General features: G+C 41.7%; 1 protein-coding gene across 1 annotated transcript in view; it reads left to right on the top strand.

Moving 5' to 3' along the window:
* Window positions 1-4,957: 4,957 nt before the first annotated feature.
* The window catches only part of LOC308307868 (pyridoxal kinase-like), a 30,156-nt gene continuing 8,043 nt past the window's right edge, over window positions 4,958-27,070 (top strand). The window contains exons 1-6 of the mRNA XM_080753185.1: window positions 4,958-5,161; window positions 7,889-7,943; window positions 13,638-13,742; window positions 19,768-19,851; window positions 20,954-20,988; window positions 26,462-26,547. Of these exons, the coding sequence (XP_080609311.1) occupies window positions 5,078-5,161; window positions 7,889-7,943; window positions 13,638-13,742; window positions 19,768-19,851; window positions 20,954-20,988; window positions 26,462-26,547 (449 nt within the window). The 5' untranslated portion in view covers window positions 4,958-5,077. The remainder of the gene's footprint in view (window positions 5,162-7,888; window positions 7,944-13,637; window positions 13,743-19,767; window positions 19,852-20,953; window positions 20,989-26,461; window positions 26,548-27,070) is intronic.

Here is a 27,070-nt window from a genome sequence, read left to right as displayed (position 1 = left end):
ACACACACACACACACACACACACACACACATTGAGGGCCTTGCTTGAGAGAGTAGCCTATATGTTAAATCTAGGGCTGCCTGGGAACACATTTTGGTATTCATGGGTTGCATTTGTAGACCTACACCAGCCATATTAAGGACCAACACAGGTGTTCAATGTGTCTGATTGGCATAGAACCAATGTACTACGTTAATCAAAACACCTGTGTTGGTCCTCAAAATGGCTGGTGTAGGACTACAAATGCAACCCATGAATACGAGTGAGTTTCTTTTTTTTAATCAAAACTTCTCCCATTAGCCTTATTCACGGCCCGCCCACTCAGCATCCCCCGGGTGCTGAAGTCACATTTTGAAGGGGAAAATCCTACTTGTCCAGTGAGAGAGGTTCTATGCTGCAAAAACTAAGTACCATTAAAATGTGTTATTTTTTTAATCACAAACATTTTCTGTAATTAAATAATCTAAATTAATCAGTTAATAAATCAACTCCCCAACTCCCTACTGCAGACAGTAGATCACAAAGGCTGCATGTGCAGGTATCATGCCCCCCTAAACATATAATTAAAATATAACCAAAAATATTTAGGCTATAATCAAAAAATCATAAAACCCCTTTGGTAATTGTCACTTGAATTAAGGTCCAGAAGGGCCCAGTAGGCAAACCCCAAATGCAATGCTTTATTTTCAAGAGTCAGTATAGCATTACAGAAAACCCGAAAACCTACCACTTCCATAGAATGGGATGAAGACTTTTTCCCTCACTGTTTCTCTATTTTTCCCCATTATTTAAAAGTGTTTGTCTTATTATGTAATGCCAGTGCAGCTATTCCAAAGCCCCCTTAGATACATACATTGTTTTGGGTAGATCATGTTGAGCTGGTCATTTTAAAAGTCTATTTCATCCAACTGTATTGTGTTACTTACTATGAGTGTCCACGTAGAGGCGCTGTTGTGACAGAATACTTTGTACATGTAGGCTACAACAACAGTGTTCTGAAGAACTACAACTACAAACACGTTACCCTTGAAGGACCCAGTCTGCTAACTTTTACCATAGAGACTTTTACTATTACTTTTTCTATTAGGCTACTACTGTTTAAAATATAAACCACACACATCCACATGACATCCAGCCACACACATCCATGACTGTATAACAAAAGCAAAAGTCATAACCTATATTTTACTAGTGGGAGTTGTGCCAGTTTATATTTGTATTCAATAATCATTCATTATTTGTGGCACTGTTTCTTTGTTTCTTTTTTGGTCCTTGTTGGTCAACTAAAATATGATAACAACATGTGTAAAGAGAAAGACATTGTCAAAATAATAAACTAATAAATGGCAGGTAAATAAATTGGAAGTCGGGTGGTTGCCCCGGCAACTCGAGGTGTCCGTGTAGCTGCCTGAAACCAGATCCTTGTATGAGAGAGTTTTTGATTGATTGACTGAAGAATTTATTAGAAGTTTGCAATAGAAAAAAGTACAGTTTCATGACAGTACAAATCACTGGTACAAGGTCAACTAAAAGGAGATCCTAGCAATCCGAGGCTTATTTCCGCAGGAACCACGGTTTAAGACCTGCGTGAAGTTGGCACCCCATGTGTTGAAAACATATATAAAAATGGTGTCATTATTTAGTGCTGAATTTGTGCTGAATTGTGCCGTAAATTTTAGAAATTTTGCTGGTATTTCAAGTTATAGTTTTGCTGAGCCTTGCACCCCCAATTTTTTGGCTCCAAATCGGGAAAAAAGGGTCTCATTCTTTAGTGCTGGATGTGCTCTAATTTGTGCCGTTGAAATCATCAATTATGCTTTTATATATATTTATATATATATAAATATTTATATGGTTATGAATTAGCAGATTCAGCAGCATTACAGTGGTGTGGCCAGAAGAGGGCGATAGAGATAATGGTAGAACATAGGAGCAAAACAGTGGTGTTATGTAGAATAACTAAAAAGTGGTACCAGCACAAATTATGAAATTTAGGGCACAATTCAGCACAAATTCAGCACTAAAGAATGACACAATTTTTATATATTTTTTCATCATATGGGGTGCCAACTTCACGCAGGTCACTTTAAGTATCTCATATAACATTGAAAGACAGACGGATAGAACATAGTTCTGCCAATGCGCGGTCAGAAACACAGCGCTGGTCACGTGGTTCACGTAAGACGTAACTCGAAATGTCACTTTTTCCCTCATAGACTTCAATGCATTCTGTAAACCTCAGGTTCAGCGCTTTGTCACTAACCTGTCACTACTAGCTTATTCTCCTGGCTGGCCCCATGAAGTGAACGGAGTTGGCGAGACTCTCCAATAGAGGGCTCTGCCTGAAACGTCTGCACTCTGCAAGCGGCCTTTAAGGAAACCGGCTAGATCCATCCCGACCCATCCCCGGGAGGGACGTTCGCGTTGTGATTGGCTAAATTGCTGGTGTTTAGCAGGAATTCATCTGTCAAACGCAAAAAAAAAAAGAAAAATAGATACTATACATGTATAATAATATAGTGTAATAAGACATACATAGCCAGGCAACAGTGGCAACACACTTTCTACACACACACACACACACACGCACACGCACACGCACACACACACACACACACACACACACACACACACACACACACACACACACAGCCATTTGACATTGTTGACAGAATCAATTAACGTGGACAAGACAGGCTTATCTATGGTCAAACCAAATCAAACTTTATTTATATTGTTGCACATTTCGTACAACCCTTAATGCGCTTCACCATCAAAGAAGAAAAAAATAAAAAATAAAAATAAATAAGAAAACAAAACAAAAGAAAAACATTAAAGGACAACTTCAGACATTTTCAATCTGTCTTCATATAATAGGTCCTCCTCACTAATGAGGACCTATTATGATTAATATTGTGACCGTAGATCGCAAGTTTACTATGAAAACCGGGACATCTTGTCCGCCTATCCGTGTATCTCTGAAGGTCACGCCTCACACTGAGGTTCCCCTGACACATCACTGTGACATCACAAGTGATATCACCGGTGACGTATGTTGTGATGTCATCCTGGGAACCACTCTACAGAATCCCTCTTATGCCCAAATATGGAGATCCCTGATGTCATCAATATTAAGCCCATATCTAACAGGACTTCATATGGGAATGCCCATATATGGAGGAAGCCAGCCCATATCTGTGTGGCTGGTTCGGGCCATGTATGGGCATAGAAGGGATGTACCATATACAGTACATGTCATAGATCTCCATATTATGGGTACCAGGGGTCTCCATATATGGGTAACTGGTCTGAGGTATGTACATACGGTACAAGTCTTGTCCATGGCAAATCGATTTTCTGTTTTACACGCTGATGATTGATGATTGGTTGACGACATTTTATTTCACAAGATTTCTTGTTACTTGGGGCTGGCTGTCGTCTTCCCCCCTTGCTGACGTCGGCTTAGGCAGGGTTTGAACCACTCTAACCTCGCCCACTAGGCTTTCTGAGGGAAAGCCTGGTGATCGTTAACAACGGGCGGTTTGATCCGGTCTAGGCGTAAACCACAAGCCGAAGAAGCGGCGTCGCTTTGTTTTGGTTCGCTCCGTTTGTTTCCCCAATCCCTATTAAAATGCTCGAGTAGCCTAGTGTAGTCTTGCCAGTCGCTACGAGTTGGACTAAAAGATGCATATCCCAAACACATTTTTCAAAAGCAAAACTACGCCGCATCAAGGAGTTTATAGGTAGGCCCTAAAAGTATGTCCTTGAGCGCAGGGGGATTATTTTGGGTTAAAACTGAATCCGGTTTGATAGTTCCGTCAAATTGTAGTCCTTTGAGTTCAACAACATGACGTAAAGTGGTTTCCTCTCCCGACCGGATCAAACCTCGAAAAGTGAAGTGATCCCAGACTAGAACCACTCACCTTTGTATGGCACTGATTTACTAAAACACTATGGCACTATTAGGAGTCCACTAGTAGTGGTTCTCAAACGTTTTATTTTCAAGGAGGGCCCCCTCTCTGAGCATATCATTTGTACACTCTCAGTTGGTCATTCGGGGCTAGTTCTTTTTTTTGTATTAAAGCTATACTGTGTAAGATGCTCAACTAGTGGTCAGTAGCCCTATAGCAAACCGCGGTCGCGTTCGCGTCTTTCGCCCGTTTTTCGCGTCTGCCTCCACAACGCCGAGAGCTATCTTTAGAGGGGTCCCTGGTTCCTGTGCGTTCAGGCATTCCGGAGAAACGGACTACTTCACCCTGCCTGGTAGGCGAGATTACCTTTTGAGTAAAGAGACACACGGGCGACTACAAATATGGCGACCCCACTTCAAGATGCGCTGTGATTGGCCGGTAGTGTACCATGTGTGCATGATCGGCGATGTGATTGGGCAACGTATACACAACGTATACAGATGATGCAGATTACGTCATTTTGGCGCGAAATCCGGTCCACGGCCAGGATCATAGAAAACATATAAAGAGAAGGCTTCAGAAGCTGAAAATAACGGAGTGGGTGTTCTAAAACTTTAGCGATTTAACAGTTAGGACAATTTTAAGATTTGTTTTATAAAAAAAGTTACATGGTACAACTTTAAATATAACATTAAGGTTTTATTGATGAGTGACGATGCTAAAGTGAACTACGAATACATATAGCTATACATGACAGTCTAGTCTAGTTGATGTGTTCCTGGGTAGATCTGCCATTTTCAAATTGCTTATTTCTCTCGCGAAACCTGGCAACGCTGATTTAATCGGGGGCGTTTTAAGACGGTTGCTCGGCAACCAACGAACCAATCACAGCGTGGGTGCTCCCACCTGGGCTATGGGATGGGATGTGTAGAGACTTCACTTCGCTCGCTTGTGTGGAAATGTCAGTGTGGCTGCAGCCTCTCTCTCTCTCTCTCTCTCTCTCTCTCTCTCTCTCTCTCTCTCTCTCTCTCTCTCCTGTCCTGTAACAACCACAAGTTTCCTGGTTTAGTGTCGCTTTCTTACTTATTGCGTGATTGTCATTTTAAACGCATTTAAGCTACAGAAACAGCAGCAGCAACAACGTTCTGTGCCTCGCATTGGGCGACATGGAGGAGTGCCGTGTGTTGTCCATTCAGAGTCATGTTGTCAGGGGATACGTGGGGAACAAGTCTGCAACGTTCCCTCTGCAGGTAAGAAACAACAGCATCTGATCTGGCACGTGATGAGGAAACAATTGAGCTTTTTTTGATTAATGGAGTACAAAAAGGACCCCAATGGAAACAAGCCATTATGGGTGTTCTTCTTGGGCTTCAAAAATCCTCTTAGGTGACCTTGCATTGCACTTTCCTGTGCTTGTCTTTGCAAACTGTTAATAAAGTATTCAATGAATGAAGGCAATCAATCAATCAATCAATCAATCAATCAATCATAATTAAGCTTCAGTTGTGGAAGTACTCTGATATTTTACTCAAATAAAACAAAGTAGCAATACCACAAAGTAGAAATGTCACAAGTAAAAGGCATGTGTTATATTAGCCCTGATCTGCAAAGGAACTAAACTAAAGTTTTCAAATAATTAAACTGTCCATACTCTGACTGTAACTGACTGTCTGTAATTGTCTGTAACTCAGTCTTGACTATCATGCAGGGGTCATTGGAAGAAAACAAAGTTTGAGAACTACTGCATGGCATGAGAATGAATAGAGCTTATGAGTGAAGACTCTTTTAAGTGTATAGATGACAGTTGATGGTCAAGAGGCGTGAACTGCTTTCCCCACATGTCACACCGATTGAGACACATGTAACCAGAAGTGGTCATGTCTTATGTTGGGATACAATACACATCAGTGTAATAAATACATAATTATTATATTATTATAACTTTCTACTGTAGGCTAAATATCAATTGGGGTGACCTACTCATTCAACAAAACTTGAATGTATGAATTAGAAAAATAATTAGTACCGGGAAAAATGGAAAGATCAGCCCTTTTGATAGTGCTGGATAATAATGCTTTTTTAAATTTATTTCTTAGCATTATTAAAACGCTTGAAAGCTATAGCAAAACTGTGGTTTATGACATTTACAACCAGGCCTGGAATTTCGTCATTTCAGGGGCAAGGCCACTTGGCCTTTGGAGTTGCCCATCTCTTGAGGGCACAAAGGCCAAATGCCAGGGCAGGAAAGCCATCAAATAAAACATGATTTTAATCCATTGAAAGGAATTTATTGAATTTAAAGATGATTTTTTTATGAATTTTAAATGTAATATATAGACTAGCTGCAGTGAAATAAATAAATTATGGTGTTTACAATCTGATCCATGCTCAGCCCTGCACCAATCAAAGTTACTGGATTGGTTTAAAGATGGGGATTCCGAAAGACATTGACGTCTACATATTAACAAGCAAGAGACGGAGCAGAAAGTGGTACACTCAGCCGGGGCATTAAGGCCACTGTGACCTCAGGGCATGCCATTTTTTCTTTTGAGGGGCACAAGGCCAAACTGAGGGGCAACGACAACCATTGCCTTCGTGGCCTCCCTGAAATTCCTTCCTACCCTCCCTGTCTACAACTACTGTCACAATAGCTGCTGGTTCATGTGATTCACACAGCAGAGCAGAGGACATCATTTCTTTATTCAAAAAACAAACAAAAAATCACACCCAATGAGAAGTGAGCGGTGGTCGTGCTTGCATAACGTCTTCAGACTAGGATTTGAGTCTAGGAGTCTATGCTATACACTGCTACACACACACACACACATTTTGCTATGGCAAAATGCTGAGGAAAAAGGCTACAGACATACGACATATGACATCACTAGACAAACATGATGCTACGTACACACATTTTGCTATGGCAAAACGCTGAGTAAAAAGGCTACAGACACACGCACAGCCACATATAGGAGCGGTCTACCACCGCTCAAAAGGACATACAACACTAGACAAACACTAGACTGCATCGAAGAGAGAGGCAGCCACACTGCTCTATTGTATTAAAGCCGTGTGTATCTGAAGCATCTTGGGTAAGGCAAGAACCGCCCGCGGAAGCTGGTGATTGGCTGAACCGGAGGTAGGGAGCGCTCCGGTAGGGCTGTCACAATTATTACATAATCGTCTAATCGTGATTATTTGACATTATCGCAGTTATTTTGTCATAATCGTCATAATCGTGAATGTTGAAAAATGTCCGAAATAGTGGAAATAGCAGATCTACAAGCTCACAACACGTCGTGATGCGGCGCGTTGTGAGCTTGTAGATCGGCTATTTCCACTATCAAAGTTATTTTTTAAGTATAAAGTTGTCAAATATGTCAGTAATTACTTTGTATATTTAGGTTATGTGTCATATCTACCATATGCAACTTCAAAGCCTAAAAGCCAAACAGAAATGTAATTCTAATTATCAACGACAAAAACACAATTAAATCGTTAATCGCCAATTATTTGAGTGACAATTAATCGTCATGTAAAATGTCATATCGTGACAGCCCTACATATGGGTGTTCGCAAAAACACTCGACACGGCGAGTGTTTAGCTCGCTTTAGCTCGCTCGGCGGTGTCTCGCGTGGATCAAGTCCGCTTGAGATGGCGCTCCTCTGTCGTCTACACCGAAAACAAGCGCTCCTTTACAAGAAGTGGAGTCTTACCCAAGATGCTTTATTATAGATACACGAAAACAAGCGCTCCTTTACAAGAAGTGGAGTCTTACCCAAGATGCTTTATTATAGATACACGCGCATTAACGCCTGTCTGGCCAGTCTCTGACCTCTGACCCCCTGGTGTTCATTCTCTGACCTCTGACCCCTGGTGTTCATTCTCTGACCTCTGACCCCCTGGTGTTCATTCTCTGACCTCTGACCCCCTGGTGTTCATTCTCTGACCTCTGACCCCTGGTGTTCCCGTGCAGGTGCTGGGCTTTGAGGTGGACTCCATCAACTCCGTGCAGTTCTCCAATCACACAGGTTAGCAAGCTTTTTAATTCTTCCTCAACCTTCATCTCACTGACCCCTGACCCCTGGTTCAGGGTTTCCCAAAGTGGGTGCCGTAGAATAATTGGATAATATTTGGAATTCATCAGTACCATTACATCAGCATCACTTCACTATGCTTAGTAAAACACACCTGATTTGCACTGTACTTTTCCATCTACAGGCAACTCTCTACACCAAAAATAGCAGATCTACAGATCTGTGAGCTCTATGTAGATCGGCTATATTTGGTGAACCTTTCCCCCCCCCAGAATAGGGATGCTTCAAGTGGTTAAACGTATAAAGTTATTTTCTGATACTTCTCCTTGACATTGCCTACCGTATCTCAGGTGGAAAGATGTGCATTTTTACCTTGCATAATATGATGTAAGATTCTAAAATGTAATAACAGTTTAATTCAGGGGTGCCGTGGGTGAAAAAGGTTTGAAAACCCCGGCCTGCCCTAGTTGTTGTGTAACACTACGGTACATACACACCCCCTTCCACCCATAGACTGTAGAAAAATATGGACGATGCGAAGCCATTGGTTTCTATGCAGCGCAAATGGCCCTTTTCTACCCCTTGGAATGGGTGTCGCCATCATAGAATTGTAAAGGCATCAGAGATGCTATTGGCTGCCAACGGTCACGTGTAACCTCAGGGATACATGGGAGAATGTGGTCGGAGCCTCCCGAAATACAGCACACGAAGAAGAACACAGCCGGCTGGTATCAGTTTAGTTGGCCACGCCCCCCACAACTTTATCATTTATTTTAAAATAAATTGGACCACATTTCGACAAAACGAATATGATGGTGATTGAAAGGCATTTTTTAACTAGCGATAGGAACCATACAGTATTCATGAAAATGTTCATTAAGGTTAGAAAACGAAAGGGGAAAATGAATGGGATCCAATGGAGGACAATTCTTTTTGCGATCGGCCGGGGGGGAAAACAGCGCAAGTAGCGGCCAATCATAGGAGGTTTTAGTTCCGTATTGGAGTCATTTTAAATCGGCGGAACTATGCCCCTGGTTCCACCTCACAACCCCTTGCATAGCTCATCCTCCAACTGTGGGGGGGGGGGGGGGGGGGGGCTCTGCTCCGTGGCGAATCTGTTCCCATATGTTGCCCCACTTTCTCCCGGAGAAGAATCCCCTCTTTGTGCTGTCCTTCCTATTCTGGTTGTGCCTGGCTTAAATGACACATTCTTCCTGCCTGGCACATGAAGCACATGCAAGGATCAGATGACCCTCCTCAACATGCTTAGATCAGATGGTTTTGTATGTAAGGCACACAGCAGGGTGTGTGCTGTGAGTGGACTTTGCCTTGCATGCACAGACTCACTGGAGAACTATTATTATCGTCAGTCACTGTCGGGCGGAAACCTTGTATTGTCCATGAACCCATTCTGAAGTGTGTGAAGTGAGCGCTGCTCACCGCTCACACTTCAGAAGAAACAGTCCGGGTTTGTGTTTCTTCCAACTGAGAAAAATGAAGTAATTTCTATCATTTGCAGACCTCAAAGTCATTCATGCTTTTATTTCATCTCGTCTAGACTACTGCAACTCCTTATATTCTGGGCTCCTCCAAATAGTCATCTCCCATCTTCAGCTTAATATGTGCAAAACTCTGCAGCTAGACTACTGACAAGGTCTGGGAGACAGGAGCACATAACACAGATCCTAGCTGCCTGCCGGTGAACTTTAGAGTTGATTTTAATATCTGATTGAGCTCTGCAAAGCCTGGCTCCCAGCTATATCTCCGATATGCAGGGACCACACAGGCCGTTCGACTAACCTTGTCACCGATCAGGCTCTTACGGCCCGGGCGCCCAGGCTCTGGAATGCCCTGCCTATGGACATAGGGCTAGCTCAGTCAGTGTCACCTTTTAAATCACTCCTGAAAACGTAAACGTAAAAATTAGAACCCGTGTTCTAGTGGATCCAAGATAGTTATTATTTTGTCACACAAGTAATTGCACTTTTCATTGGTTCAATACTTACTGTATTAAACAGACGCACTTAACCAGCTTCACTTTAAACTTCAGCATCTGCAAGCTCACAAATTGGCTATTTCGCCAATTAATTAAAAATGATCTAAAAGTTGAAACATGGATACGAGGTTTCTGGCCGTCACGGACAATAATCCTATGGATGCATGCTTTATTTTACTCGGTCTATAAATAGAATGTTCATGCTGTAGTTTGGAGGAGGGGATCCACAAGGCCATGTGCTTGCACTTTGTGCCTTACTTAACTAGTTAACTAACAACACAGGTCCTTACTTAACTAGTTAACTAACAACACAGGTCCAGTGAAACCCATGGCAGACTGGTGGGTGTCTTCTAGGCATGGGGACCAGATCTGTTTTTTATCACAATATACGATAATATCGCTTATCGTCTTCAACGTTTTTCAGCCCAAGGACCCCCTAGCTGAGAGACCCCCGCTACATATTGTATAGAACTGTCGCAGATTCAAAATATTCATAGATTTCATCGATCGTTGGATGCCTGCTACAGTACATTTTCAGATAGGAGAATTATTCTCTTAAACCCTCAATATTAACTCATATGCTGCTATTTTAAACATAGGCTGAACTGTTTTCCTGCCAAATTGTCCTTACCTTTTAACGTGGGCACGATGATCTGTGCGCGACTCATGTAGTAGACCGGTAGACAAGATGACAGCTTTCGAATAAAAAAAAAATCCATTGGAATAGACAAATCCGTTGCCAGGCAGTATCCTGCAGTATTGGCCAGTATTTACATAAGAAAACATTGGACACAGCCAGCTGTGCGCTGTGGTAACACGTGGACATGTTCGCGCACATAGCAGACGATATCTGCGCGGATCATATGCCAGGCGGGCACAAGAATCAAACACCTATCAAATAAATAAAAAAAACGTGTGAAAAAGACGATGGTATGACCGAGCAGGATGTTTCCTTGTTTACATGGAAACTTATGGGCCGGGAGCTATGATTGGCTCTCAAACCGGATATGGAAACCTAGATCCGGGCTAAACAGGAAATACGACCGGATACAGTTAGGAGGCGGGCCTAAAGTCTCCGAAGCGGCTATATACAGCGACCATACTTTTAATTGTTTCATAATGATTAAAGCTAATTAAATCTTCGGGCTCCTCGGGCATCGCAGAGTGGTACAGCGGGAAATCTCCGGTTTCGACGGGGATCGCAGGAAATGAGTTAAGTCAACTTGATCGTTGTCTCTGTACTTGCTCTTTGTTTCCATCCATATCAGCACTCTGAAAATAGCCGCCAAAAAGTGCAAAAATGACCAAATGACCACCCAAACGGGGCTGTTCACGGGGAATTCCTGGGGACCACCGACTCCTGGTGCTCCAGAATGGATGCCCCTAGTGGAGGACCCCCGCCACTGCAGCACACATAAAATGCCGTAACTCGGGCTAGGAGCAACCGGGAGAGCCGGGGCCGGTACCCACGCGTCCGCCTCGGCGGCGCCAATCGGTACACAGTATGTCTACACTCATGTCATCAACATGGATCTGTCCCATATAGCGCCACCATCTGGCTGATTTTTTCAAACACATTTTTGGACACTGCTCCTACACATTTTGCCCTAAAATCACGCTGCGACCTGACGGTCGCTTATCTCCCGATTAGGGAGTCTTACTGGTTTATTGCAACCGTCAGGTCGCAAGTTACTATGAAAAGCTCCACCGGCTGCCAGTCAGTGTGTCTGTCACGTCACACTTTTGCCCCTACTCTTATCTCTGCCACCGTCGGCCCTATCAATGCCAAACTTTGCACACACACTCCTTGGATGGCAAATCACAACCTCCTGATTTCTCACATGGCCCTCTTCTAGCGCCACCATCAGGCTGACTTTTAGCAAAACACATTTTTGGACACTGCTCCTACAGATTTTGGCCTAAAATCACGCAAAGCGGTACACAGTATCTCTACAGTCATGTCATCAACATGGATCTGTCCCATTTCCCATATTCCCTCCTGATTGGCTACGACTGCCTTCTAAAGTGTGTGTATGCTACGTGACGGTTGCTTAGGGAATTTTTATTTGGGCTTACTAATTACTCTCTCTTCCAGCCCCTGAGCCCCACTTGCCTCTCTGTTCTTGGGCTCCAGGCCAAAGGGGGCACCCTCCCCTCCCCTCCCCTCCCCTCCCCTCCCCTGCCCTCCCCTCCCCTCCCCTCCCCTCCCCTCCCAGGCTGTAAATCCTCTCCTTGCTTCTTTCTCTTTTCTTTCCCGTCCCCCCGTTTAACCTGAAGTAAACCCACTGGTTTTTATTGACTGACACAGAAGGCTGCATACAGGCTGGAGACGCACGCGCTATACGCACAGGCCCTCTTGTATTTGTTGTCCGTACTGGTGCACAGGGTTCTGGTTGAACCCTGGTGCACAGGGTTCTGGTTGAACCCAGAATGTGACCCCAGTGTCAGTAGGAGAAGGCCTCCCGTAGTGGAGTCTTAACAGAACACTGATGTGAAAGTGGAGCTGGAGCGAGGCCATGTTGTTGTTACTGGAGCACAAACACTGGAGTCGATGTGTTCACACGAGAGGCTGGAAGTCTATAGTCACACATTTCTGATGAAACCAATGCTGTTGAGACCAGGGTTGGGATCGAAGGAACGATTGTGGTTCCTTAAAGCAGTGGTTCTCAACCTTTTCAGGCCGCGACCCCCAAAATATTCATATTTTAACTGGGGACCCCCCCACCCTGACGAGCACTAAGAGTTGAGGCATTACATTTTGCATAACGCAGTTCTATTGTGAAAATAGCCGATCTAAATGCTCACAACGCCTCTAATATTTGACAATTTGGCCAATGTTTAATTTGCCATTTTAGAGGTATTAAAAAGTCCTTCAATTATCACTTTAGAAATGTGTAGATACCCTCTATACACTTAAACTTTATGTTGGTTTGTTTACTGTTGAGTGACAAAAAACATTGCACATTAAGTTAATCATCTGGGGACCCCCCAAAATAATTTGGGGACCCCCCTGGGAGTCCCGACCCACAGGTTGAGAACCACTGCCTTAAAGGAGTAGTTCACCCCCTTCTATTGATTACTCACGCCATGGAGACTTGAGTTAAATAATGTTTTTTTTTTTTTTTTTTTTTTTTTTTTGTGTTGTTGCATTCCCAAGACAAAATGTGATTATAGTAAATTTACCCCCATTGATTCCAGACGGGGACCCGAATGGATTTGGGTCCCCATCTGGAATCAATGGGGGTACATTTCTTGCAATCAAATCTTTTTCTTAGGAATGCAACAAAAAACTGAAAATATTATTGAACTCAAGTCTCCATGGCGTGAGTAATCGATAGAAGAAAAGTCATTTTGGGGGTGAACTACTCCTTTAATGATTCCCTCTCAACGGTTCCCTTTAACAACTTCTATAGGGGACTGTTTCCCAAACCGTGGGTCGGGACCCATTTGTCGGTCACGGACACATTTTCATGGTTTCCTACGTTTAGTTTTTCATTATTATTATTTCAAAACATTTTCAAAAAACATTCCCATGAATTAAAAACAAAGTACAATTATTTTCAGTACTTTCATGAAGAAATAAAAGAAATTCCATAAATTAGAGAACAAATGTCTAAGAGGTTGTGAAAATAGCGCAAGCGCCGTGTTGTTGTCCTCCTCACTATGAATCTTTTGTGTGTTTTATTTTTTAGGTTACGCCCACTGGAAGGGCCAGGTGCTGACGGCAGAGGAGCTGAACGTGTTGTACGAGGGCATCAAACTGAACAACGTCAACCACTATGACTACGTCCTGACAGGTGAGAGGTAGCATACTCAGGGTTCCCAACTTCCCACGGTTATGAAATTTGAAAAATATTTTTCCAGTACTGGAAAAGTTTTGGAATTGATTGAAAAAATAGCTATGCATTGTCTTTGGTTATGGATTTTGTTAATACCTCTGAAATGACAAATTAAACATTGGCCAAATTGTCAAATATTAGAGGCAGAAATTGTGAAAATAGCAGATCTACATGCTCACAACGCCTCGCGTTGCAGCCACATGAAGCTGGATATTTCGGCCGCGAAGCTGGATATTTTTGAAACCGGATAAATAAGTGAAGACACTGAAAAATATCCGCTTCACTGGATCCGTGAGGGAACCCGGATATCTCTGAAGACTTTACTGTGTGTGTGCTTGTTAGACCTAGATATCTTTGTCGTGTGGACCTAGATATTTTTCTATGTGGATATCTGAAAAAAAACAGGATATATGAAATATCCAGCTCCTAAATCAAAATTTGCTGTCAAAAACTACACTGATGCACATACAACCATGCCTGTCACAATTATTTGAGATAATCACAAAACTTTTCTTTGCTCTTTTGGGTCTCGGGCTAAAGAGTCACTCAAGACAAATAGTCTTACTGTGCAAGCCATGCATAGTTCACATATTTTTTTTCTGCTTCAGTTACTGTACATACAGTACCATATTTGTGTTTTGTAACATAGTAACCATACGCAGCGGGTCAGCCTGAGGTTTAAGAAGGCTGATTAATAATTGACCAACAAATAGCGTCAAGATGAAGCCACTGACCTTCATGAAATGAAGTTAATTGATGCAGCGGCTTTTTGGACAGGCTATAACACAACACAACACAACACAACACAACACGGTGCTTCTGTTTCTTATTCAAACAACACATTTAATAATCAGACCACTTGAATGCATCTAGAAATGATTACCGGTATCCAAGGTGCAAGAAAGCTTGCTCACTTGGGTGCTCACTCTGTGTGTCTCTGTCACGTGTGTGTCTGTCTGTCTGTCTGTCTGTCTCCCCTCATCTCCGTGTCTGTGTGCTCCATTTCTGCTTGTTTGCTGTGTGTGCTGAGATGAGAGATAGAGTCCAAGTCAGTTAACCCACAGGTTGAGAACCACTACAATATACAGTTTGACCACAATTCAGGCATATCTATATAAAACTCAGCACAAAAAGAAAGGAAATTTGACTCTGGTCCATTATATCTCCCCTTTAATAATACCAAACTTTATTGTGTTTTATATCGTTTTTATCGTTGATTCGTCACCTTTACAACGAGGTAGCATCGGGCATTCGAGGCATGAGCTACACAGCCAAACGTGTGGGTAAGGGTAGCGCAGACCAACATTTTGCCAAAATGGCTTGCAATACTGTTCTGTTCTGCTGGCATTTACTCTCGTGTTGGGCTTCCCTGACATACATTGAGCTTAACATTAACAAAGTGTGAAAATGGCCAATATGTGTTGTTTTTCTCTTTTCCTTATTACTGTGGGAGAGTGCAATCATTCAATGCTCCAAGCAACAAAGGTGAACACCAAAAGAACAGTATTGCAGGCCTGCCAGGCCATTTTGACCATTTTTGGAGGGCCGCTACCCACACGTTTGGCTGTGTTGCTCATTCCACGAATACCAGATCCTTACAAGCTGTACCTCGTTGTAAAGGTGACAAATCAACGATAACAATGATATCAAACACAATACCATTTGGCATAATTAAAGGGGGGATATAACGGACCGAATGTTGGCAAATTTTGGGTCGGCGCTACCCACACGTTTGGCTGTAGTGCTCATCCCACGAATGCCCGATGCTTACAAACCGTACCTCGTTGTAAAGGTGACGAATCAACGATAGCAATGATATCAAACACAATACAAATTGGTATTATTAAAGGGGAGATATAATGGACCGAAGTCAAGTTTCCTTTCTTTTTCTGCTGAGTTTATATATTTAGTGTGCACAATAACCAGCATAAACCTTAGCCTTCTCTAGCCTGCAGTACACCAGTAAGACTCCCTAATCGGGAGATAAGCGACCGTTGGTCGCTTATCTCCACAAATAGGCCAAAAGTTTGTTTTACCAATTATCAAGACATACGGGCAGTTGACAGTTTGCCATGGTTACTCATTGAAGTTGAATCTCCATATATGGAGACATAAGTTGCTCATACGTCATACCATAGCAACCATGTTTTTTACAGGGCCTGGGATTGATGACATCAGAAATCTCCATATATGGGCATGAAAGGGATTTTGTTTCTGGAAATATGTCTGTGGGGTGCCACATTTGGAATAAAACACTTACATCACACATCTGGATATCCATACAGCCCATCTAGTTTGCCTGTGTCCATTTATGCCCATATATCTGATGACATTGGGACACTGATCTCCATATATGGGCATAAAACTTATGTTAATTAGTAAAGCCTGGGGATCTCCATATATGGGCATGAGGGGTACCCTAAAAGGGCATCATCTGGGAATAGCAAATATAGTTATCCTAGAAAGTGAAAATCTTACATCAAAGGCCATAACTACCTACCTACCACCATACTGCATTCCTCATTAAACTACCTACCAGTAAGATGCCTATAGGGAGAAAAGCAAAGGGCGAGGTTGCACCATTTCTTGGTCTTCTGGCCAGTGATGTATATCGGACCATTTAACCATATATGGAGACATCTGGTACCCAAAGATATTCACAGATATGGGCTTAATATTGATGACATAAGGGATCTCCATATATGGGCGTAAAAGGGATTTGGTTCCCCTGGCATCACAGGGATCTCCATATATGGGCATAAAATGGATTTGGTTACCCTGGCAACACGGGGATCTCCATATCTCCATATATGGGCATAAAAGGGATTTGGTTCCCCTGGCATCACAGGGATCTCCATATATGGGCATAAAAGGGATTTGGTTCCCCTGACATTACAGTGATGTCAGTGGCTGGTTCTACAGAGGGGATCTCCATTTATGGGCATAAAAGGGAATGTATGTATGATGATGTCAGATATCATAGACGTCATAGGACTTTCACATAACGAATAACTGAGTAAGCATGTAAACCCGTAAAATCTATATTTGGGCATGGCTGATTTATGACCTCATCATGATGACACGAGCAAACACAGCTGAATTGTATAAATGATCAGTGCAGAAACCAACAGAAGTATTTGACCAAGACTCTTCGATTTAAACATCAACAAAGGTGTGACGTTTGTTGATGGTCACAAAGGTGTGACGGACGGACGGACGGACGGACGGACGGACGGACGGTGGAGGATTTCATAGTAAACTGCTCCCTGACGGTCGCAATTAACCACCTCCTATGATGGTCACAGAACATGACATGTCAGACATTATGAAGACAGAGGTGGCACACTGTACTGTACTGTACTGTACTGTACTGTACTGTACCTGGCTCACGTGTAATCAGTTACAAAGTGTCTTAGTGTCACTCGTATGTTGTAGCTCTTTAACCTTTGAATTGCCTCTGTAGTTAAAACTGTTGGAGCAAAATGTGACGTCATGAGACTATTTAACCTGAGAGCGGTTTTGCACACAATCCATTTTCAAGTTGTTGTCTACATTTGAGTTTTACAATTCCCCCCACTCTGACATTGGGAGTAGGACATAATATTTGTACATTGTTGATTTCCTTGTATTTTCTGGCATGACTTTTATTATTGCCATTTTGTTACTTAAACGTTCAGTGATGCATTAGGATATTCCAGATGGTGTTGGAATACTGTAACCTTCAGGTCACGTGACCATTGTCAGCACATTTCTGTCATGAATTATCACCTTGTTTCTGATTGGCTGTCTGTGCCTTTTCGAAAGATATTTAGTGATGATGTCAGCCTCTCACGACCCAAACGTCACTCTAATAAATTGTTCTCTTGAGCCTGCTAGTGGCAGTGTGTGGGACTATTCTGTCATAGATTCATCCTACTACGTATAGCCTACTGTCTTGTTGCCTACCCACCTGCTTGAAAGGAACTGGGTGACTGTGCCCAAGTCTTCTTTTCACAATTCCCCGGATGAAATGATTGTATTGAAATGTGTTGGGATATACAGTACTGTAGGAGTAGACCTTTGCTTGGCCTTCTTCCTTTTTCCATGGCTACAGTACACAGATATATTTGCCAAAAAATAAATGTGCTACAAGCTTATAGATCTGCTATTTTTCTCTGGGAATGTTCACCTATTTGTGACATGCCCAGAAGAATATGGATGCTGGCGGTTTATTGATTGATTGAATACTTTATTAGCAGTTTGCAGGAACAAAAAAGTACAGGAAAGTACAGTTCAATACGAGGATTGCTAAGAGGATTTTAACCCCAAAAAAAGCACTATGGCTTGTTTCCATTGGGGTCCTTTGTACATGTGATCTTTGGTTCATGTGGATGATCTGAAAAATAAATGATAAATAAAATATCTTCTAAGTTCTAATGGTTTTCTGAAAAACGTATGTTTTTTTTTATCTGTGGTGCTCAAAGTTTTTAATGTCAAGGACCCCCAGAATTATGTGTATGGCTGCCGACCCCCATCTCCAAATATCATGTATCAGGCCGAGGGACCCCCCGAGAAGCACATTTTTCAAAAATAGCAGATCTACAAACTTGTAGATCTGCTATTTTTTGATAGTTAAAGCTTAAATAATGGTTAAAGTAATAATGCGTAATAATGTGTTCCAGGTCTTAATTGAATGCAGGCGTCTTCAACAGGGGGTCCGGGACCCCTAGGGGGTCCTCAGAGTTACTACAGGGGGTCCTTCAAAACTTTGTGTGATAGAAACTTGTTTTTTCCTTCTTTTTTTTAACCACTTGAACCCTAACGTCCATATTCTGAGAACTTTAGACAGAAATAGCAGATTTATGTTAGCTTGTCTATTTTATCGTCTATTTTCGGCAAAGAGCTTTGGTGTGTAGAGGGTAAAAAGAGCAGTACAACTACATAGTGAAATACAAAGTTTATTAAGTATTGACGGTTCGAGTTGTAAAATATCTGAAAACAAATTGACATGAATCCAAAATACACTGACGATTGTGCTGTCAATCAATGAAACTATATGGAATCTATGAAAAGGTTGTGGTGGGGGTCCCTGCTTCATCTCTCGTTCAACTAACGTTGAAGACCCCTGATTTAACAGGTTAAAGTGGAAGGTAGGCTTGTCACGATACTGGATTTCTAACTTCGATACGATATTTTGAAAGATTTTGATACTCGATAGTTGATACCATATTCGATACCACGCAACTACGGCGATTTTATTGCAAAAATGTTTATTTTCATTTAAAGAAAAATACAGAACTTCTTGAGGTAGATGGTAGTGCACTTTTTAAAGGCCTGCCTTTGACGTTTTCACATTCTAAGTACAAATAGGCCTTTAAAATCCAAAGTAGGAAGGATACACATAAAAGTAACGTTGGTGTTAGGGCTGTCACAGTTATTACATGATCGTCTAATCGTGATTATTTGACATTATCGCAATTATTTTGTCATAATCGTCATAATCGTGAATGTTGAAAAAATTCTGAAATAGTGGAAATAGCAGATCTACAAGCTCACAACGCGTCGCATCGCGACGCGCTGTGAGCTTGTAGATCGGCTATTTCCACTATCAAAGTTATTTTTTTAAGTAAGTTGTCAAATATGTCAGTAATTTCTTTGTGTATTTAGGTCATGTGTCATATCTACCATGTACAACTTCAAAGCCTAAAAGCCAAACAGAAATGTAATTATCAATGACAAAAACACAATTAAATCGTTAATCGCCAATTATTTGAGTGACGATTAATCGTCATGTAAAATGTCATATCGTGACAGCCCTAGTTGGTGTAAACCAACGAGAGAGGTAAGAACTGAGTATCGATATTATCGATTCTATGGAAAAGTCATATTGAAAATCGATACTATAAGATATTTTTTGACAACACTAGTGGAAGGGTGTACCGAAATGCAGAGGACTTTATTTCTGACTTCCATCTTTTCTTCCCCCTCCTGTCTTCTTCTCAAGGCTACAGTAGAGACGAGTCCTTCTTGGAGATGGTGGTGGACATCATTCAGGAGCTGAAGAAGATCAACCCCAGTCTGGTCTATGGTGAGCACTGATGGAAAGTAACTAGTACATTTACTTAAAGGAGTAGTTCACCACTTTTCAACCTATCTTATAATAGGTCCTCACTAATGTTCATGATAAAATATCACAATTTTTTTCTACTCAGTTTGGGTCTCATAGGAGAGCTGTGGGTGGGTCAAATCCTTCCTACCGGTGACATCATCAATGGGAAATGCAAGCTAATAGAAACTGCAGGCTTTCTATTCCTGAAAAAGTTGCAATGTTAAAGTGGAAGCCATTGTTCTCGTGATAATAAAAATCTTTTTTTTTTCTCAAAAATATTTTTAAATTTTCTTTTGTCAAACGATGATGTCACCGGTAGGAAGGATTTGACAGCTCTCCTATGAGACCCAGACTGAAAAAAACTAGAAAAAAAAATGCTATTTTATTATGAACATTAGTGAGGACCTATTATATGAAGACAGGTTGAAAAGTGGTGAACTACTCCTTTAAGTACCGTACTTAAGTGCAATTTTTAGGTATTTGTACTTGACTTGAGTATAGTTCCAATTTCCAATACTTTTACTTCTACTCCACTACAACATCTCAGATCCAAATATATTGTACTGTTACTCCACTACGTTTATTTGAAAACTTTAGTTACTTACTAGTTACTTTGCAGGTATAAATTATAATATTATAAAACATACACTAACCACTTCAGCCCTATTTTATCCCTAGGCTATTTGAAAATAGCCAATCTACAAGCGTTGTGAGCTTGTAGATCGGCTATTTTCAAACATTGATTGGACAGAGGGGGGGAAACCAGAATCTGCGTGGAGAATTTCTTTGCTCCTGCATAAACGCAAGGTCCTCCACTGACATGAAACCGCCCCCTTCTCATTGAAATGCATTGGCGGAACGCGGATTCCACTCTCATAGGTATTTTGGTCTGAGGGCACCCTTACAGCGTATTTCTACATTTCTACGGTATTGATACTTTTACTTTAAAGTAAAACATGTGAGTACCTTTTCCACCACTGATGGTGAGTGTTATGAAGATCAGATTTACTGCAACACCGTAAAACCCTGAGTGTTAATTTAATTTAAAGGGTTATTTCACCTTCTCTTGTCTTCTCCTCAGTTTGTGATCCAGTTATGGGAGATCACGGTGCCATGGTGAGTTCTACCCTCATTTATCTGTTTAGGGATGCAACAATATCAAACTAATCTTTTTAATCGATTTGATAAAAAAAGAATCGATCATCTAGACTTAGTGCCATATACTGTGTAACATTAATTTCAGTAGTCTTTTTTTATTTGTAATTCTTTTTATTTGTGACATCTACTGGTAGCTCTGTGACATTACAGCATTTAAGGAATGGTGAAAAAAGTGACTGCTCATGCTTGAGGATATCTTAGAACGCAACAACACCTTATCAGAAAAGGTTATTTATTAAAGCAGAACTATAACTTTTATCACAAAGTTATAAAGTTACATGTTAACAAAGCTCAGGGACGTGCTGGCCATTGGGAAAAGCGGGACAACCGAACGTCCGGTTAATTCCCGGCCGGTCCAGGCCGGCCATTAGGAAAAAAATTAAAATGTCAGCCTTCGTTCCATTTTGGGGGCTGGGCGGCCAACAAAGTAAATCGTCACTGTCGGGCAGAAACCTTGTATCTCCAAGTTTCAAATTTCATCATACCGTCACACAAAAGTAGTGAAAACAGCAGATCTACAAGCACACATGTGTGCTTGTAGATCAGCTGTTTTCACTAGTTTAAATCATTTTTAAAATGATAAATACAAAACAAACGGTTTTGGACATACAAGGTTTCCACCCGACAACAACGTAATATAACTCATGTAATTGGCCCACTGGCTTGTCACTTGTCATGATCTTTAGGAGATCTGACTAGAAGACAGACTGACCCGCACACTGCCGCTTGTCCGTTTCAGAAGATTTATTAATGGAGCAACGTTTCGGTCACCAGACCTTTCTCAAGCTGATTTAAAAGTGGCTGACACATTCACTATAAACATTTCCACTGGTAACAACAACCTATCAGAAGCAGTGATCAATCATTTAGAGCAGCTGTGTTAACAGTCATGTGACCAAGTTAAAGATACAGTGCCTATGATGTCCTTTAGTATCATTGAAAATAAAAAACAATACAAGGAATTCTTACAGTCATGCCAAAATAATACAAAGAAGTCAACAATACAAAACAATTCCAATAATATCATAATAACCTACTCTCAAAATAAGAGTGGAAAAGAAAAGGAAAATAAAAAAAATAAAAAAAGAAAGAAATACAAATACACAATATGCAGGGACCGGCTAGGAAGTGAAGTAGTTTTAGGAATGATTGAATTATAACATTACATTCAATAGAAATTCATCATTAAGCCCTCTAGGGTGTAGGGTTTGTAGGGTGTGTATCCAGTATGCTTCCCGGCGTTTAAGTAGAAGATCATGGTTACCACCTCTCCTTGGTAGACTGACTTGTTCTATGCCAATAAAACGAAAAGTAGAGATGTCATGTTTACAGTCATTAAAATGGATAGCAACTGGATAATCACGGTCATTTCTGCGGATAGAGCTCTTGTGTTCACTCATTCTCTGTTTCAACTGTCTAGTAGTTTTACCAATATATGCCAGACCACACGGGCATCTGATCATATACACTACATGGGTCGAGACACAGGTTATTATACTGTTAATCTTGAACTTCTTGCCGGTATGCGGGTGATTAAAAGATGTGGTCTTGTGTGTGTTGCCACACTGGGCACAATTGCCACAAGGATAACTCCCCTTTGGGAGCGGACTCAGTAAGGTCTGTCTGAGAGATCTTGGGAGACTGGAAATCTGAATGGACAAGCTGGTCTCTCAGATTCCTTCCCCTTTTAAAGGAGAACAGAGGGGGATACTTAAACAGTGAAGTCAATTCTGGGTCAGAAGTTAAAATATTCCAATGTTTATTAAAAATAGACTTTATCTTATAAGAATGAGGAGAATATGTTGATACACATGTAACAGAAAACTGTTTCTCCCTTTTCTTAGTCTTTTTCAACAGTTCTGCACGGGGCTTCTGTAAAGCTACAGTATATGCTTTGTCAATACATTCAATTGAATGCCCTCTTTGTGCAAACTTAACCTTCATCTCAGATGATTTTTCAATGTAATCCTCAGTAGAGGAGCACACTCGTCTTAGTATATAGAACTGACTGATGGGTAGAGACTTGACTAGGGCAGGAGGGTGGTTACTAGTGGCCAATAAAAACGTGTTACAGTCTGTTTCCTTCTGGTATAGAGTAGTAGATAACTTGCCTCCATTAACCATTATCCACATATCTAGAAAGTGTACCTTTGATTGACTACATTCCATAGTGAACCTCAAATTAGGATCAAAGCCATTCAACAGAGTTAAAAAGTGTTGGATTTCATCTGAGCTCCCTTTAAAGATACAAAAGATGTCATCAATGTATCTGTACCATTTAACAATGTTTTCTTGATACATATTCTTTTCTGAATTATATATATAGTTTTCTTCAAAATGACCCATGAAAAGGTTAGCAAAATTAGGTGCAAAAATGGAGCCCATAGACGTACCAGATACCTGTAAATAGAACTCATTGTCAAAGCTAAAATAATTATATTTCAAAACATAAGAGGCTAAATCGATTAAGAATTGATTAGGCGGTGTGGCTGTGTGGTCTCGTTGGGACAAATAATGATTAAGAGCGTCCAGTCCAGCATCATGTGCTATATTGGTATACAGGCTTGTGACATCTAGAGTGAGTAACCACGTATCCTCTGTCAGATCAGAAATACCAGAAATGTTGTTAATAAAATCTGTAGAGTCTTTAATGTATGAAGGTAATTTGTGAACAAAAGATTTTATAAAAAAATCAACATATTCAGACAGCGGTGACAAGAGTGAATTGATCTGTGCCACAATGGGTCGTCCCGGAGGATCAATGATAGATTTGTGAATCTTAGGAAGTGTATAAAACACTGGTCTAATCGGATGTTGACAATATAAGAATTCGAATTCAGGTTTGGAAATAAAACCATTAGTCATAGCATCTTCCAAAAAAATCATAATCTCACGCTGAAATGACAAAGTAGGATCACTTTTAAGTTTTTTATAGAACTTCTCATCAGTCAACTGAGACAAAATCTCTGAGCGATATTTCTGAACATCTTGGACCACTAGACCTCCACCTTTATCTGCGGGTTTAAAAATCAAGTCTTTATCACCAAGTAATTCCTTAAGGGCTTCCTTTTCTCCCTGAGACAGATTACTAGACACCCGGAAAGGTTGTTCATTAGCTTTCAGAACATCCTGTTCCACGAGTCTACAAAAAGTATTAATAGAGTGATTAAATACATTAGGACAAAAACTGCTCTTGGGTTTAAAACGATTAATAGAATTAATAGAAGTAACAGTAGTTGTAGGGCTTTTAGAAAAAAAGTATTTTAATTTGATCTGACGGAAACACTTGAACAAATCTACTTTCAGGCCAAACGAGTTGACCCCACTAGAGTTCGATACAAAGGAAAGTCCTTTAGATAAGACTGTAAGTTGGTCAGTCGTCAGATCTTTTGATGATATATTGATTACCGTTTGTTGGAGCGACTGCGTGTCCAGGGACGGTGCCCTGGTCCTGGATGCGCGCTTGCCCCGCCTGCACCTCTTTTTCTTTGGTGTGCTGCCTTGTGTTGCCCTAAAAAAGGCGGCCGGGCTGGGTTACTAGAGTCACTGTCTCTGTCCGTAAAATGATGAATCGTCACCGAAACGATGTCCTCTCTGATGATGATGGGCTACAGTAGCCGGTCCTCGGTTGCCCCGAGGGGGTTTAGCTGTAGCTGCAGGCCGCTGGGTCTCTGTGGGTTGAGGGGAGGAGGGTGTTTTAATGTCCCAATCATAGACCTCATTGTTCAAATAGTCATCGGCGTCTCTTTTGTATTTTTTTAATTTTGTTGCATGCAGCCTCTCTTTATATTTAGCAATAGAGTCTTTTAGAGCAGAGTCAATGGATGTGTACTCATTGCCAAATTTACTGCGTAGCTCAGTCTCCTGCATCTCTATCTCATTTTTAACAAGCAGGGCATCAGCTGAGCATTGCTCAATTATGAGAAGCATTAGATCAAAAGAGCACTTATTCAGGATTTCTCCCCATCGTTTCATGAACTGTTCATCGGTCTTACCCAGAGTAGGGGCTTTCTGGATGCGTAGGCCTTGCGGGATTCTTTTGTTCCTCCAATACTCGCTGAGCTTGTCATGATCTGAAATGGCAAATCTTTGAGTAGCAGCAGCAGTGCTATAGAGAGAGATCTCTCTCTATAGCGCGCAATGAGGGCCTCTACAACTCTTTTTCCCGGGCTGATCTAGGGGCCCAGCACGTCCCTGACAAAGCTATAACAATCATCCTTACATAGACTCGGGTGGGACAATGAGTTTAATTTTGGAGGACCTTCTCTTTTGGTATTTTCTTTGTGACCAACTCAGATTGGGGGACTGTGTTTTATTTTTGATTGACTGAATTGATAATTAAAAGCGGATCTGTAAAAATGTCCTTGACACTGACTGGACATTGATATAGTTTGCATTGATTGAGGTTGCTTTTTCATTTCACTTGTTATTGATTGATGAACTTTCCTTTTGTTTCCAGAAGAATGAGCGCCCTAAGCTGGTGAACCTTCTTTAGTTTGATAGTTTTTCTTTTCAAGAGTGTGATTTAATTTGCATTGTGATGAGGAAAATTGACTAACAATAAGCTTGTGCTTGTAAAAAAAACGTGTATAACTCAATGAAAGTGTTGCAAAAAGTGTGTCCGTGTGTGCGTGCACGTGTGTGTCTGTGCGTGCGTGCGTGCGCACGTGTGTGTCTGCGCGTGCGTGTGTGTCTGCGTGCGTGTGTGTGCACTGCAGCAGTGTTTCTCAAAGTGGTTCTTTGGGAACAATCATTTCCATCACAATCATTTTAACCACTTTATCCATATTTTATACTTTGACTATTCTAAAATAGCTGACATACAAGCTCTCAGCACGTCTCTTCGTTTTTAAACACAAATCTTCTCTTCGCGGGGTCCCTGGCACAGCACATTATCAAATGGGGTGTTCGTGGACAAATATAGATCATTTTTTTTATGTCCTTGACATGAAAAAGTTTGAGAACCAGTACCAGCGGTGGCACTCAAACCTTTTTACACCTCGAATGCGCGACCCCGACGACACCTTCCTGTGACCCCGCTCTGGGTCGCGACTCGCGACCCATAGTTTGAGAACCGCTGGTGTACAGTATGTGTGTGTGTGTCCTGCACTGTATGGACTGGACTGGATAATGACCGTCATACCGGGTAGAGAAACCGTTATTAGAGCACGAAGGGTTCCCAGTTCGAAACCGGGCTCCCCCTGAGTTAATGTCGAAGGGTCCTTGAGCAAGACTCTGAACCCCACATTGCTCCCGGTGAGTAGATTGGTGCCTTGCATGGTTTCCTCCACCACCGGTGTATGAATGTGTGCGTGAATGGGTGAATGTAATGCACAATCTCTGTAAAGCGCTTTGGATAAAAGCGCTATATAAATGCACCATTTACCATTTATAATTACAAACCTGTCCATGTGTTGTGGTGTGTTCCCAGTACGTTCCAGAGAACCTGCTCCCGGTGTACAGGGACAAAGTGGTGCCCACGGCTGACATCCTCACCCCAAACCAGTTTGAAGCAGAGTGAGTACACGGTGTCACCCCAAACCAGTTTGAAGCAGAGTGAGTACACGTTGTCACCCCAAACCAGTTTGAGGCAGAGTGAGTACACATTGTCACCCCAAACCAGTTTGAAGCTAACCTTGCGTCACCAGGCAAAGCCTGGTATTTGTTTTAATTTTTAATTTTTTTTATCCCACGATTTTGTAACCCATTTTTCACCCAGTGCCAATTGCCTATGTACCGTAATCCTGAGCTCTGCTCTCCCTCTGCCGCGCCTGGGGAGACAATGGACTGACCTCATGCTTCCTTCAATGCATGGAGACACGGGGAGAACATGCAAACTCCACACAGAAAGGCCCTATCACCAACCCCACCTAGGGTGTGGGCGCTGATGACGTGGAGGGAGGAACACGCCCCCAGTGCCCACAGCGTCCCCCGGCGGGAATCGAACCCAGGACCTTCTAGCTGTGACGCGAACCGCTAACCACTGCGCCACCGTGCCCGCCTGGTATTAGTTTTAAACGGGCTGTGTGACCCGGTCTCG

This window comes from Nannobrachium achirus, assembly GCF_963921795.1.
Source record: "Nannobrachium achirus genome assembly, chromosome: 22".
NCBI lineage: Eukaryota > Metazoa > Chordata > Actinopteri > Myctophiformes > Myctophidae > Nannobrachium > Nannobrachium achirus.
This window is presented reverse-complemented; position numbering and strand designations above follow the sequence as displayed.